The following is a 15,329-nucleotide window of genomic DNA, read 5'->3' as shown; positions in this document are numbered from 1 at the left end:
TTGGTCTATTTAGTATACTGTAAGTTGTTAGGATCTATTTTTCTTACACAGTCTGCACAACTTTTGGATAGTCTCAGTTATTTCATAGTCAATGTCTTTTGGAGCCAGAGAGAAGAAATATAGAGAGCTTGTCTACTAGCTTGGTCTTTACCTTGCTATTTAATAGTTAATACTTTGTGGTATGTTAAGAGAGTTTCTATAACGTGGCACTTCTTAAGAACTCTTTTTAAAAAGTAGTAATAAACTTCAGCCAACTTCTTCTTTTTAAGTGAAACTTCCAGAGTTCTTCAATTGAATCCATTTTCCTTAATAATCATCTGGTCTTGACAATAAATATGTCACCAAAGTTAGTTACTTTTTTTGCAAAAAAGAGAGATGGAAATCAACTCCGAATTTTATTTCAGTGTTGCTAGCCTGTGAAAGAAATTGGAAAAATTAAAATCTACAAAGAAATGTTCCTTTGTAGCTTATACAGCAAAGTAGGGTGGGTTAGAGTTTGTCAGGTAACTGATTATTCAGAAATGAAAGTTATTATGCATTTAGCTGCATTGCTTACTGTTTTCTTCATCATGGAAAAGAATAAAATGTGGTAACAATTTTCTGTATTTGGACTGCTGCCGCACATAATTTGGAACAACAGAGCTAAAGCCTTGATTTTGGTGAAATGCTTAGTCTGCGTGTTGGATTAAAACGTGTGCAACAAATCACTCCAATTCTATAATAATTTTTTGAACATTATTTTTTTATTATATTACTGTAATGTTATTACTTTTCAGTTACAGACTTCAAGAACTTGGGTCAGTTGCAAGAACAAAATTGGCATTAAAATAGTTGTATATTTGTTCTTGAAAATGGATTGCCAAAATACTTTTGAAAATGGTCAGCCTGAATTGTTCTGTACATCAAATGCAGCTGATAATGTTAGTTTCACATGGCTAGTAAGCTGTTGTTTACAAGTCCTGTTCTTTAATCAGTATCCTAGGAAGACTAGATAATACTTGCTAGATAGACATGTTAAACAGATCACCTGTGCAGAAATGGATTTGTGAAGCAGCTTACGGAATGGAAAATAAATTTAGGCTGAAGTGTGCCAGCAAGTCAATATATGAGAACAATTTGCAACAAGCAAAGGTGAGGAAGACATGCAGAAATGGGGTCATCAGAAGCATGAATTAGAGGATAATATTACTGGGGCTGGAATATATGAGGCAGGAACTGACTTCTGTGGCTGACTAATACAGAATAAAGAGTTATGATACCAGTGGAAGTTATTTATTGCAAGTGTTAGATATGCTTCCATGGATGTTTTTTACTCTTGTTAAAATAATGAGAGGCAACTTGGAGCTGTGATCTGCCCGCAGCACAGCTGTGGTATTTTGAGACATTTCTGCTGCCAAATTTATACCCCTGCCAGAAACAGTGCCTGAATGGTTGAACTCCGAGTCCCCAGTTCCAGTGAGATCTTAGCACTAGCCAGTGTTAAATCTCAGCAGTTTGAGCTCTGTGCTGCACTGTGTGCTGAAGTAGCTGGAAAAGGGTCTTGTTAATATGTGAAGCCATCTCTGGCACTGGAAGGGAGCAGACAGAAGTAGCATGGTGATAATTTCTTCACATACCGCAGTTAAACCTACCAAACCTCATTGGTAAGAAGTGTTAGACATCGTAGGAAATAAGTTTTAAAATATTTACAAAGTTTTGTTTTCTTTCCTTCTGAACACTCTCTGATATCTTTGCCATGTACTTTCCAATGATGACACATTGCGATCTGACTGGGGTGAGTAATGGTGTCTGGCTGGGGGAGGAGAGGACAGGGAGTGCATAACAGTGAGTAATTATTTAAGGAAATGGCCCATGTGGAAAAAAGTGTTGTGATTGGATGCATTTATCAACTAGCATTTCAGTGTCACCTGTGGATGGAGAATTATTGTGTCTGACTTTTCAAATGGTTGGAAGTCAGTGCATTGAGCTAACGTGGGAATGTTGCGTTGTGTGTCTGGTCTTGATTCCGTCTGTGAAGCGAGATGTGTGACGAGTCCACTATTAGGAAAGATGGAGGTAAATAATAGTTATCCCATGGGTTGCTAGGCATGGTCATTCACTTTGCTGACCAGCACTTAAAAGCCACAAAATCCTGTATGCAAAACATGATTTCATGATAGCCCTACAAGCTACTGAAAGGAACATGTTGCAAGTGAAAATGGAGTTACAAGCACATTGCCTTTCCCTATTTCTCTGTGTGTGACACACATTAATCTTCTGGGAGGGGTATGTGTGTAAAGCATTCTGTTTGTTCTCTCTGTCCTTATCAGGATATTTTAGTATGTCTGAAAATACCTAGAATCAATTTGAAGGACTTTTGGAAATTGAGCCTGAATGCTAAACCTTTGTGTTCTGTAACTTTGTGCTGTGGTGGTGCTTACTGCTACAGTCAGCTTGGTCATGCCATGCTCTTGTGTCAGTTTTGAGAGACTCTAATTCCTGGAATTTTACTGCAAAACTTCTCATTTCAGGCACAGCAAATCCTGCCTTCTGAAACGAGAGACATGGTGTTTTTCTCCATCATCTTTAAATGTACTGCTACCTTCTCTGAAGAGAGGGAAATGATTGAAGTACAAAACATACAGTGATGGAAGCTGTGTTTTTCCATATATAATTGCTTGTGTAGTGAGAGGTATTGTATGGTTTCCAATCCTGTCAAGAAACATAGCTTTCTCAAAGAACCAAGATTTTAAGAGTTGGCATTTATTATCATATCCATGCTGCCATTGTGTCACCGTTTATTTCAGATTTTAGATCAGCATATCTGATACACATTTCTTCCATTCCTGGTTTTTAAACTCGGGAAGAGTGATAGGAATTTTGTTTGTGCAAGCACACCCAAATCAGCTTAGGTAAATATGGTTATATGTGCATGCTTTTAGGATTCATTTAAGATCCTTCATTCATGGTTCAGTGAAAGCTTATTTTTTAAAACACTTTGTTTATCACTGTTCCAAAAACATAATTTGCTTGATGTCATTCTCATATCATTCTTATTGGTGACATTTGAGTTGATACATTCAGAGTTCCCTTCTCTCTCATTAATTTTTCCCATATATAAGTGTTCAGCCACTGGACATTTTTGGAAACTCCTTTGGAAATCCCATAATCTATTTCTCTAATCCTAGTCCTACTTTTTCTAATCGAAAAGTTGTGTTTAAGGCAAATTTTTCCCCTCTGTAACAGAGATGTAATATCTTTTCTTGTATATAGCATTCTCAGCACCTGCCATTCTAGGCCAGGGGAAGATGGAAGCTTGATTTCTCATACTGTTCCTGCAGCCAACTGCAGAGTGTTGCATTTTAATTACCCAGTATTTTTTTTTCTGCTTATAACTGCATAGTTACTAGTTCTCTCCCCATTTGAAATGCCTATTTGTACTTTAAGAATGCCACTGAAAAACAGAATTGCTATACAATTTTTTTTTTACATTAGAAATACACATGTTGGATGCTTGAGGAAAAATAGTTGAAATTTGCCCGAAGTCATGTGCTGGGTTAAAAGGATTCTGCTACTTGAAACTCAGAGTGCCAGCTGTTTAGCTAGCATTACTCCTTGGCTTTGTGAGATCAGTTTCCAAGAGCATTCTCAGGTACAACTGGTTGTGATTTTTTTTTTCTGATGGCTGGTCAAGCAGTGGCATGAGCCATCAAATGCAGTGGGTCACATGTGAGCAGCACTGAGTATGCTTTGAAGAGATGAGACTGGGTTTCTGCCTTGCGCAGTCTCAATTCCGATGTTCTTCTTTTATCCCCGGCTGGTAAAAAAAGCCCCAACCAACCCACCAAACAGCAGAAACAAAAATGCCGCTAGGCAGGAAAGTAAGTTGCAGTAAAGATCAGCTTTAAGATACTTCACTTGCCTTAGAGCCCTTTCTGACCTTTCTTTCATTCTTTGTATGATAATGGAATATTCTTTCTTTTCCCTTTCCCCTGTACTAAAGAAAGGGAAAGTTGCCAGTTTGCGTTGCTGGGGGTTGTTTCAGTTACACAGCAGTCTTGGCTGGATTTGGGGGTTCAGGCAGGATTTACTCATCTGAAGTGCTAATAGCTAGGAGGAATGCTTCCTCCCTCCAAGCAATGTTCTAGGTTTGCTGCTCAGCCAGTGTGCAGCACAAGGTAATGTGTGAGCTGTGCATGCTGTGTGCTGAGAACTGGAAAAGCAGCACTCATTTTATCGTAATCCATTTCTTTTATGATGGCAGGGTATGGCATTTTCGTGTTTCCAGTAATGAGATCTTGACCATGGTAAGATAAATGCTGGCTTTCTAGAGTTCCATCCTTTGACCTTTGCACCCAGTCAGTTTCCATTTATTTTAAGAAGGGTAGAGTCTGTCAGCTTCCATAACAGGGGGTTATCAGTTTGCAAAATCAGGCTATTAATTTGAAACACCAAGAAGTCTTCGTAGGAGATTTATAAGGAATGAATCTTGGAGGAAAGAGCGACCAGAATTTCATCCAGCATCCCTGCACTAGCATAATTGTTTAATATGGGTTCTATTGGTTCAAAAAAATTTTAAACTGTAATTTAAATTTAAAAACTATGCTGTGCTTTAAAACAAACAGATGTTAACATGAGCTGAAGGCTTCAGATGTGTATCTGGTGTCGAAAGTCCTTGCATTATCCTGGTGCTTGGAGTCTCTTTGGTGCTGTCCAGCATTACTTGGAACAATTACCATTATTTGTTGCTGTGCTTGGTTTTGATCAAAGCCTGCCAGTACTACATATTTCAGCAGCCTCTCTGGTGCTTTTAGGAACATAAAGGATCTTTTGCGAAGATAACTAAAATTAATTGATGATTGTGACTGAAACAGGAATGAGCTCTAGATCAAAATGTATCTTGATTCTTTCCTGCGAACTTAATAAGCTGGACTCTTGCACGGTGTAAACCAGCCTCATTCTATTGCCCTCTTGCTCTTTTTGATGGTATATGAACTTACTGTCATTTTACAGTTTCTGCCATCTTCTCAGTTGTCTGAGGTTCCCTGTGGAATTATCAAAACAGATAAGTATGTGAAGAAGCAGATAAAGTTGTTAGATAACTGTGACTAATGCCTTACTGAAGGCTGCATGCACATGCTGAAATGTGCATTAGAAGTGACTTAAAACATTTGAATTACCAGTTGCACATCTTTAAAAAATCATTTTACTAAAATAATTTCAAGTCTCAACATGCTCCAGTTGAAATGACATTACCTTTGAAAATAAGCCCAAACTAACTATGTAATAGCTTTTCTGGCTATATTTTTCCCCTTCCTCTCTTCTTAGCTCCCGACTGATCTCTTGGAACCTCATTGAATTAGTTTGAGTAATTACAAATGACACAAAAGTATAAGGAAACTTTGTTGTTACAAAATAAATAGTGGGAGTTTAAGCTCATATCCCAAGTCAGTGCCTTGTAGCATAGGCCCTAGGGTTTACTGCATCTTCTGAAATCAGCATAATTCATAAACCGAAACACTTTCAAGGAAAATGGCGTAGCTCGAGAAAATCTCTTTACATGTGATACCATTCTCTCTTCGTTTTGCCATTGTGTTAGTGGAATCCCATTTCCTTCTCCTTCTCGTAGGCCTTCATCTTGTAATGTGTCAAAAATTATTAATCTCACTCATGGATGCTTTAATTTTAGAGCTCTTTTTATTAAGCCTCTGTATATAAATTACGGACTTGAAGTGTGTTCTCTGTGGCCATAGGTCAGTGTGTACACCCAAACGGTCTTTTTCTTATGCATTTTCTGACCTTCAGAATTTTCCGTTAAGAATGCAAAAGAAAATCTTGCGAAAAGGCGAAATACACTATTTGAGGAAATAGAAGGAAAGTTGTACTCAGCAGAAAACTGAGTATTAAGAATAAAATTTATCAAGGCAAAGGATTAGGGGAAAATAAAATCTATAATTCTACATCCTAAAGTGCTGTGAACTTGGATAATAACAAATAGGAGCTGGATTTGCTTGGTTTTGTGTGCGTATTTGACCTAATTCTTAGTACTGAAACCTTGTGGAAAGATTTGCATGATTATAAAGTTAACTTCATCGCGTTCACCATATTTCTAAGTCATATTAGCCACTGCTAAGTCATTTATAGCTTGAAAGCAAACAATTGTAAATGCAGATCCATTCATATTCTACCATAAAATACAAGATGGGTTATTCACTACTGTCTGACACGTACTTCCCTCAGTGACAGAGGACAAAATGACTCCTTTTTAAACTGTCTATATATAAATGGCATAGGGACAATCTACAATGAGGGATTTCATTCTGAGGAGGTATGCTAGAGATTTCCTGTTGCTGACACAAAACTGTGGTGTTTCTAAAGAAATTGTCATCTGTTGTTTTAATATGAGGAGTTTTAATATTGGGAGTTTTGCGTACAGTAGAGTATATATCTGAGACCTCATTTTGTTCAAGGATGAAGAATCAATCTTGGAATGGAAACTTTTAAGTTAGATATAACTGATCAGGACTTATTTGTATTCATTTGTGTACTGAAGGAATAAGATAAAGCTGGTAATATTTGATTTTGTACTACATGCTTCCAAAGCTGCATTTCTACAGTGAGATATGAGAAAGAAGGCAATGTAAGTTTTACAAAAGCAAAACAAGCCTGTCTACCTAGGAGAATGAAAGCAGTCACAAAAATGCTTAAAAAATGAGAGAAGAACTTGATAGAAGCTGTAGTGTGGAAAGTTAATATGGGAAGTGTTAAGAAATACCAATCCAAAAAAAGTTATGATGATGAAAAGGAATTAAGTAACCAAGAATAAGAGAGATGATACCAGAGATTCTGACCCATTTTGTGATGGGGCTCACAGAATTGTTAGGGAAGAGGAGGGAGAAATGTTCAGCAAATGTAGCTGTATTGTTTTAAGGGGATAGGACACTTAGGGTGACATTAAATAGCAGTAATTGCATTTACATATTTTTATACAACCAGTCCAGCTAACCAGCACCAGGGAGACTGAAAAGAGCTAGCTAAAGCATTCTCATATCATGCAGGTTAATTCTCCATAAATCTGGAAATACAGGAAAAATTTCCAGAGGCTGGAAGAAAATCATTATTGTTCCAATATTTTAAAAGGAAAAGAGAGTATCTGGGTGATTATAGGTCTGTTAAACAAGCAAAAGATAGAATAGCAATTATAGGATGTAATACATAGTTAATGAAGAGCAAATGGTGTTTAGTGTCATTTAGAAGAAGTTTATCAGAAATAGATCTTTCAAACTAACTTGATATCCTTTCTGAGAAGGTTATGTTTAATTGATGAAGATAATAGTAACAATATGGCACTATTGTATAGCTTACAGGACTTCTGTAAGCCATTTTATTTATTCAGTCGAGGAGTGGCTTGATTAATCAGCAGAATTACAGCATATGGACATAGCATCCCTGGATTGGAATGAAGATTAATTAAATGATAAGTTTCAAGGTGCACCTGGTGTGGGGAGATGGGGCAGATGGGAAAGGCATCTGTTCTTACTTCTGCCCCATTTAACGCTACTTATCAATGGTATAGTGGAAACATTATTGTTAACAAAGTTTGGAAGTGGAATGAAAATTGGAGGGGTTTATAATATCATGACTATAAAGCAGTGCAAATTACTTAGCGACCTTGGCTGAGGCACCTGGTAACTATTTCAGTACAGACAAACATCAGGTTCATAATTTGCTGGCTATGCTTACAGGATGCTGGACTGTGTCCTGGTGCACCATGACAGAGAAACATTTTAGGGTCACTTGTGAAGAACTAACTGGAGTGCGCACCCCGGATGTACAGGAGACAGCAGGAGTTGGCAGTACCACTGTTTGGTTGTTGCCCTTGGAGAATGGAACAAAATAAAGCCTACTAGTATTTTATTAACATCTTAGTTTAATTCTGTCTATTGGCTAAGTGGCCTGTCCTACCATAAACAAATCAAAGCAGATGTGTTCCACATGCCCTCCACTCAGCTGTAGGCAAAACTTACCCACGTATCTAGTACAGCATATGCCTGAATAACAGTGAAAGCTGTCCTCAGAAAAATTCTGCAGCCTGTGTTCTCTTCCCTTGAGACTTATTTGAGAAATATTTGTGGAAATAAACATATCCTAACTATTTTATCAGTATTATTTTAATCAATGCACTGAATATTTAAAACAAACTGATGAAAAGACCTCCCAGAGGATATTACCAGAGACTAAACCAAGCAGCAAAGGGGACCTGCAGAATTTTAGGTATATAATACTGGTAAAATAGTCACAAAGTGTTTATAGAGCTGCTTATTTTTAGTGTATTTGAATGAGAAGAAAACTTGAGAAAAATCCTCTGCAGAACACTGCTAAATAAAATTGGTGGGCTGGTGGGCAATTCATGTGCAGAAGACTTGCCTAAATGTGCTGCTGTTTTGCTTTATTATGAGTTTTGTTGTGTATTTTTATTGTGAATGCTGATTAGATTTCCTGTCTTTGGCACAGATTACAGGACCGGCCCTTGCTTCACTTTGATAACCAACCAGATGTGCCAGGGACAGCTCAGTGGAATAGTCTGCACAAAAACCCTTTGCTGTGCAACGGTTGGGAGAGCATGGGGCCACCCCTGTGAAATGTGTCCTGCCCAGCCGCATCCCTGCCGCAGAGGCTTCATTCCAAACATTCGAACTGGGGCCTGTCAAGGTACGTTAGCTGTAAAGCTTCCCCAAAAGCTGCTGAAATTGTTACTGGATTAATCTTAATTGAGTTACACTGCTGTGAATAACCTGTCCTAAGCCATTCTCAGCTATATGTGTGAAGAATGGAAAAACATTGTCAGATGCATTACTTCATGATTCAGTGAGTGCCTGATGTTCAAGTGAGTACATTAGTAACTTAGGTCATGTGAGAGCAGCCAGCATCTTAATGAATTTCTCACTGCCAGCAGCCCTTTCCCTTGGTTCTGTAATGGTGTTTTTCTGAGTGTACCACTCAATCATTCCACGGAGGAATTTATTCTGTTTCAAAAAGCACTCAAAATATTCAAAAAAAGCAATCTGTGGCAATACTGTTCCATTTATCCAGTGTGGGTTTTTCTAGCTAAAATTTGTCAGTTTTGGATTAATCTTGGGTGTCTTATCTCTCAAGCTATACTGCTTCAACCTGGAGAAAAGTGCGTGTCGTGCCATTTGAAATACCCTATTGTATATTTTATACAATTTTGGAAACACATTTGCATTTGTTTCAAATTGTAAAATCCACCCAGATGTTGCTTGCTTCTTTGTGAGCCTTTCCATTGCCTTACCATAGAAAGTCCTTACACTGCTTTTGGCTTTTATTCTAATACTTCCAGCTGTATAAATTCTTTTATTGTCTGGATGTCTGGCAGGAAACAGGAGAAAGTTAACAGGGGCAGCTATGTATTAAACTGATGTGGATTATAAATTCCCAGGACCATATCTTTGGGGCTAGTTTATTTCAGTCTGTCTAACATTTTCTAATAAGTTACAATATTTTTGAAAAAAGGGGAGACAAAGATTATAAATCTATGAGTAATTTCATTTAATCATGAAATTCCTATGATGGACTTCAAGGTATTCCATTGTATTAAAAAACATAGATATCCTCTGTCACAGGCCAAGTCGTGGTTGGTTCCTGCGGAACAGGCATGATGAACTTCAAGATGGGCATGGTTGTGTACACCGCATAATGTGCACATATTTTGACCTCAGCCATTCTGTTCCCCCTTCTCTCTGTAAAGCTCAGAACTAAATTGTGCAGAAATCTGTGAATCGAAATTCTGGATACTTCTGAAATCTTATGTGCAGAAATATGTGGCCCACACCCCTGAACTCATGCCACACCTAGTTATATCCCTCTTGTTTGTGTCATGGAAAAGCTACAGTGACCTCTCCAATGGGTTTATGCAGTTCAGAATAAGGCTACTTCTGTTTGCTGCACATTTCTTAGCATGCAGCTATATATATGCTAATCTGTATGCGGTGCCAACACGGTTTTGGCCCTGTATGTTTGACTTGTACTTTCCAGTTTTCCCTGCTCTTGTAATGTGTTCATAATTTCAACAGATCTGCTATGGAACCACATATTAGCTTTATTTTTTCATGCAGTTGTACTAAATCCAGTCCTTCTGAGATCAGATAACATCCATTCAGACTGAAAACATTTCAGGGATTTCACATTCATATTCAATCTAAATAAAGGAAAGCAGGTTAAATAAAATCCAGGTTCTCTGAACAGAAAAAGGAACCGTTATGATTGTGTGGAGAAGTCAGAAAAAATAAAATGGAGGGGAGGGCAAGCTTATTTTAAAAAGTAAATAGAATATCACTGCCCACAGTTTGACTTTGGCTGGCTGGCTGAAAGTTAAATTAATATCACAGCTGAGGTTTTTAAAGATACAAAGGAGGAAAATGAAAGCCAAAAGGTGGGATTTTGAAACAGACGTCGTGACTCAGGAGCATGACTTCTATTTTTTTAATTTTATTTTTTTTTTAAGTCAGTACAGTGCCATGAAGTCTGGCTGATTACTGTTATTAAAGCACAGCATATTGCTGTAGCTCGAGTCCCTGCAACAATGTGGCTATGTTGAGAGTGCTGAGGCTGTGCTAGTTCTCACTGCCTCCCAGCATAGCGGTTAGCTCAGGCACAGCGCTGTTCTGGCTCTGCTGCTGCACCCATCCAACCCAGTTCGGTCGGCCCCGGGAATCTTTACATAACACTCTGCGATGTGGTACAGATATGCCCCTTGGCATTCCTGAAACTTCCTACTCATGGCTCCCAGGGAAATTGCCTCTTGGCCTTTTGTACAGACATAATACTTTGCTTTTCAGACTACAGGACACATTACAGCTGGCTCTCTGGGATTTATAAAGGGAGATTTGAAGGCGTCATGTCCTTCAGCTTGTGTCCCTGCATTGAAACCGATCCTAGTGTGAAGCCCAAGAATTCAAGAAATTGGGTTTTACCAGCAGCAGCTGGTATTCCTTGGGGAGATGGGGGAAGCACAGGCGTTTGGGTTGGAGGGTGGCAGGTGCTCTGTTTGCTCCCAAAAGACAGGAAGCGGCTGACACAGGGTAGCCCCTGGGGACTGTGAGTCAGACCGCCACTGTCTCCTATTGCAATGCCACTGCTCTTTTAGTCTCTTTTCTCTAACTGTTACTAAGCCATAGCAAAACTTTTGCATCTAAGTGACGACACACGTTGTGCTAAAATAGCTGTGAGGTCAAAAACTGGGACCTCTTGAAAAAGTTTGTCTTGAGCTTCCTACCTAGCCTTTGATATCTTCGTTGTTTTATTCTCTTGAGTGAAAAATTTAAAAGCAAAAAGAGAAAAATAAAGGGGAAAAAACCCTCCAAATTTATTAATGTCTAAGCAGGTCATTAATAATTCCTTCTGATACATTAATTATGGCTGTGAAACTTCTTGAGTCAAATCCTAACCACAGCTTAAGGTCATTGGTGCTGATCTTACTGGAGTGACAAGTTAATAATCTCCATCAATAATGACTATGCAGTTCCCCATGCCTCTCACTGAGGCCCCCTCCACACACATTGCACACTGCTCCTCCGCGGCTCCTGCATCTCTGTGCTGGTGGGCTGTGCACTGTATGCAGTTGCCAAGATTTTCAAAGGGGCAAGTGATTTTGGGTGACCAGCTTCAGATACTTTAAAGGAACCTGAGTTTTGGCAGACTGTGTTCTCTGCACACCATTCCCCAGATGTTTTGGAAAAACAAAGCAATAGTAGTTAGATGTTTAATGTCTGTAACAATAATAACCGTGTGATTTCTTGCAGGAGATAGTTAAAGTACTGTACTTAATCATACTTTGCATAGAATAATTACAAAATTAGCATCTCTTCACAAGCAGGTATCATAATATTATGATGGGTGAAGAATGGATTTAGGCATATTTATTTTAATTTCTGTGTAGACAAATTATTATGGCTGTTCTTGAGAAATGAAGTAAAAGTGGGCGTTTTTTCCTCTTTTATATGATAGATGTGGATGAATGCCAAGCCATCCCTGGGATCTGTCAAGGGGGAAATTGCATTAATACTGTTGGATCTTTTGAGTGCAAATGCCCAGCTGGACACAAGTTTAATGAAGTGACACAAAAATGTGACGGTAAGAGCTTTTAGAACTTTCTTCTGAAAGTAAAGGGGGGGAAGTAGTCTTTTTGGTGTCAACTTTGTGTAGAATTTTGTAACAAACTTTGCAGTCTTTTTTGCCTTGAATATGCAAATAACATTCTTCACAACAAAAATGAATAGTGGTCCTTTCTCCTTCTAAACCAGAGAATCTTAATTATTGGCCCTGCAGCTTTTCCCAGCCTTTTATTCACATAACATCTTACAGACTTAAAGGTACATATGAACCAAATTAAACATTAAATCTAAAAATACTTTTTAACTGATATGTTGCTTTAGAAATGCTTGAGGCACATGTCTTTGTGTGGATCTTTTAACCAAAAAGTGTATATGAGTGGAAAGTTCAACATATTCCCACCTACTCAGGTAAACTGTTTTTAACTTTAATGGGAGTTTGGCATTGAGTGAAGACTGCAGGACTATGCTTTAAACTCATCCTTACAGTTGCAGGTGTTAAAGAAGGACAGACATTTTATCTCTTCTTATTGGTCATCCTATTCTGGAAGTACTGCAGGTGCTAGATATTAGTGAGGAAATCTGTGGAAATCTTGGTAAATTTTACACTGTGATCTGATAGTATTTTTTGCTCTGGGTAATATAATAGTCAGGCATAGACGTCTCCTTTGCTTTAAGAGAATTTTGAATAAGTAAGGCAAATAGTACTAAAATGTCTCAATTGCGCAGTTTTGATTCATCATCTTTATAGTGAAGGCCAGATAATGTTTAAACTCTTACAACTGATTCTCCTTTCAGTCATTAGACAAAAATTAAATTAATTTGAGCAGAAAAGTTTCATAAGTGGTTAGTGATTTTGGAGTGCCAGCTTTCAATATCATAAAGGTGTGTGACTGAGAGTACGGTGTGCATCCTCCACTCTTTCTTGCAACAAGTGCCTTTAAGGAAGCACTCAAAATCTTTTAGTCATTTTGGAAGAATTATGGCTTACTCTTTCAACTGAAAAATCCCTATTTCAATCAAAACTTTATCATTTATTTGCACATTAGGGAAAGCAATTTCAGAAGAGTTTGTACACAGCATGGTTTTTCATATCAACTGCCAATGGTTTTGGCAGAAAGTAAACCACCTTTAGGGTAGAACAACATGGCAAGCATTTCCTTCTGTGGGTGAAGTATCCAGAACATGGTGAATAGGAAAGACCGAACATGTGCCTTCGTAAGTCTTAGTACTTGAAAAAGGGCTTGCATACGCTGAATTGCATGAACATTCCTCTGGTATTTTTTGATTGCTGAATCATGTAAAAAAAACAAACCAAAACAAAAAACCAAACAACAAACAAAAACCCCAATAACAACAAAAAACCAAAACCCCAAACAACCACCACCCTCAGAGCCTGCACTTGGTAATAGTTGAGGGACTGGACCCATGAACCTGGGAGAGCTTAGTTCATTCCCAAATTCTGCCACAATTTTCCTGCTCCATCTTGTGAAATCCCTTTGGAGTGATCACCTGGCTGCAAAGATGGGATGAAGTCTTATTTCTTCAATTCCATACCTGTAAATTTTTGAACCTCAGTAGACAGAGACTTACTTTCAGTGCATCTTCATATTGCACGTACCGAGCAATTTTAATTAAAGCTGTGTAGTTATTAATACAATTCAAAGAATTAAAAGTAGCGGGTGCTACTATACCAGCAGCATGGAATAGGATAGTGATTCAACAGTTAAGAGCATAGTCATGTAACAACAGAACATATAATCTGCTTTTTTAAATTATACCTTTGAGTTTTAAGTTTAAATCTGCAGTATAAGACAGTGTATTTGCCTTATAGTAATTAACTGTAATTAATTCTAATGCATAGTAATTAACATCTGATGATGTGTTTGGTTTAACTTCCTATCAGCAAGTAGGACATCTGGCAGCTGTAATGTGTCCTTAGTCACTGATTTAGTAGAACTGGGAGCTACCTGATGAATTTCCAGTACTGTTGTTTCAGTGGGTCCCCATTAAAGTAAAATCATGATAGAAATTGTCAGGTACAGTGAAACAATGCAACAAGATTGGAAATGGGGGTGTTGGCTGAAATTCTCTTTATTAGCATAGCTGGTGGAAAACTGTATTTTAAGTGCTATATTATTTCACTGCCTCAAATAACCATTCCTCTTCCAGTTGCATTAATGCTGAGGTAAATACTTTTTTGTAGTGATTGGGAGGAGTAATTTTTCCTGAAGTGACATTATGTCTGCAAGTACATTGAGTATACTTACCTTTATGAAACTTGCATACTTAACAATGACAATGTTGCTTATATGAATGTCAACACTAACATAAACAGTGAAATAGTATTTGGGTTAGGTTCAACCCCAAAATAGTGATGATTTTGCTTTTAAAAAGGTTGGACTCTATATAAACAGTGACAGCACTGACTTTAAGATAAACGGTGAATTTGAGTCAGAAAACGCTTGAATCTGATCCATCTACGACTGCATTTTTCTCTGTTAATTAAGGGCTTTATTCAGACCAAAATTCAATTTCCACATTTTTTGTCACTGAGACTGTTGGGACTCCTGTGGAGTATAATCCTGGAGCAGAAGCCAGAAGTCTCTTAGCAGCGCTCCCAGGGCACTCGGACTTGAAGCTTTGGCAACTCCCTTGAAGTAGCACTGAACAAAAAGTCACACCCCTCTCGCACACCCAAGCAAGGAATGTGACCCACATCACGACAGCTAGCAAGATGCTGGGGAGGAATGTGTGCACAGGGGTCCCAGGGTCCTGCACCACTTAGGATGGGCCGGTCTGCAAGGTCTGGTCATCTGTATGCCAACCCAGTCCCTTTGCTCCTTTCCTGCAAAGGCAAGGGGCCACAAAGGTATTAGAGCATCCAATGCTTTACCTAGGGGAAGAGGAATTGGTAATTTTTATATTACTGAATTTTTGTATTGCCATCTTCACCAGAGGAGTTGAACAGAGATCCTCTCTAGTATCTAAAATGCTCATTAATGGTCCCGTGGGACTTTGGGTGTTCCCCCATCTGTTGGGGCCAAATTCCAATTTAGGCATTACATTTAAATTCCTCCAATCATTTTTTTATGACTACGATATTATTCACTCCTTGCCTTGGCGTGTTGGGTGCTGTTACAGTATTTCATCTCAGAAATTTTTGTGGTTGGTGAAATCATTATTACAGCCATGTGTCTATCTGTTTGTAGATCTCTG

The 15,329-nt window shown here is 38.3% G+C and overlaps 1 protein-coding gene across 1 annotated transcript in view; it reads left to right on the top strand.

Annotated features, from left to right (window-relative positions):
- FBN1 (fibrillin 1) overlaps positions 1-15,329 on the top strand; it is a 161,794-nt gene that overhangs the window by 50,030 nt on the left and 96,435 nt on the right. Inside the window, exons 7-8 of the mRNA XM_075100409.1 lie at positions 8,494-8,691; positions 12,007-12,132. Of these exons, the coding sequence (XP_074956510.1) occupies positions 8,494-8,691; positions 12,007-12,132 (324 nt within the window). The remainder of the gene's footprint in view (positions 1-8,493; positions 8,692-12,006; positions 12,133-15,329) is intronic.

The sequence above is a fragment of the Phalacrocorax aristotelis genome, chromosome 7, assembly GCF_949628215.1.
Source record: "Phalacrocorax aristotelis chromosome 7, bGulAri2.1, whole genome shotgun sequence".
NCBI lineage: Eukaryota > Metazoa > Chordata > Aves > Suliformes > Phalacrocoracidae > Phalacrocorax > Phalacrocorax aristotelis.
The sequence above is the reverse complement of the archived record's forward strand: the minus strand, read 5'-3'. Positions and strand labels throughout refer to the sequence as shown.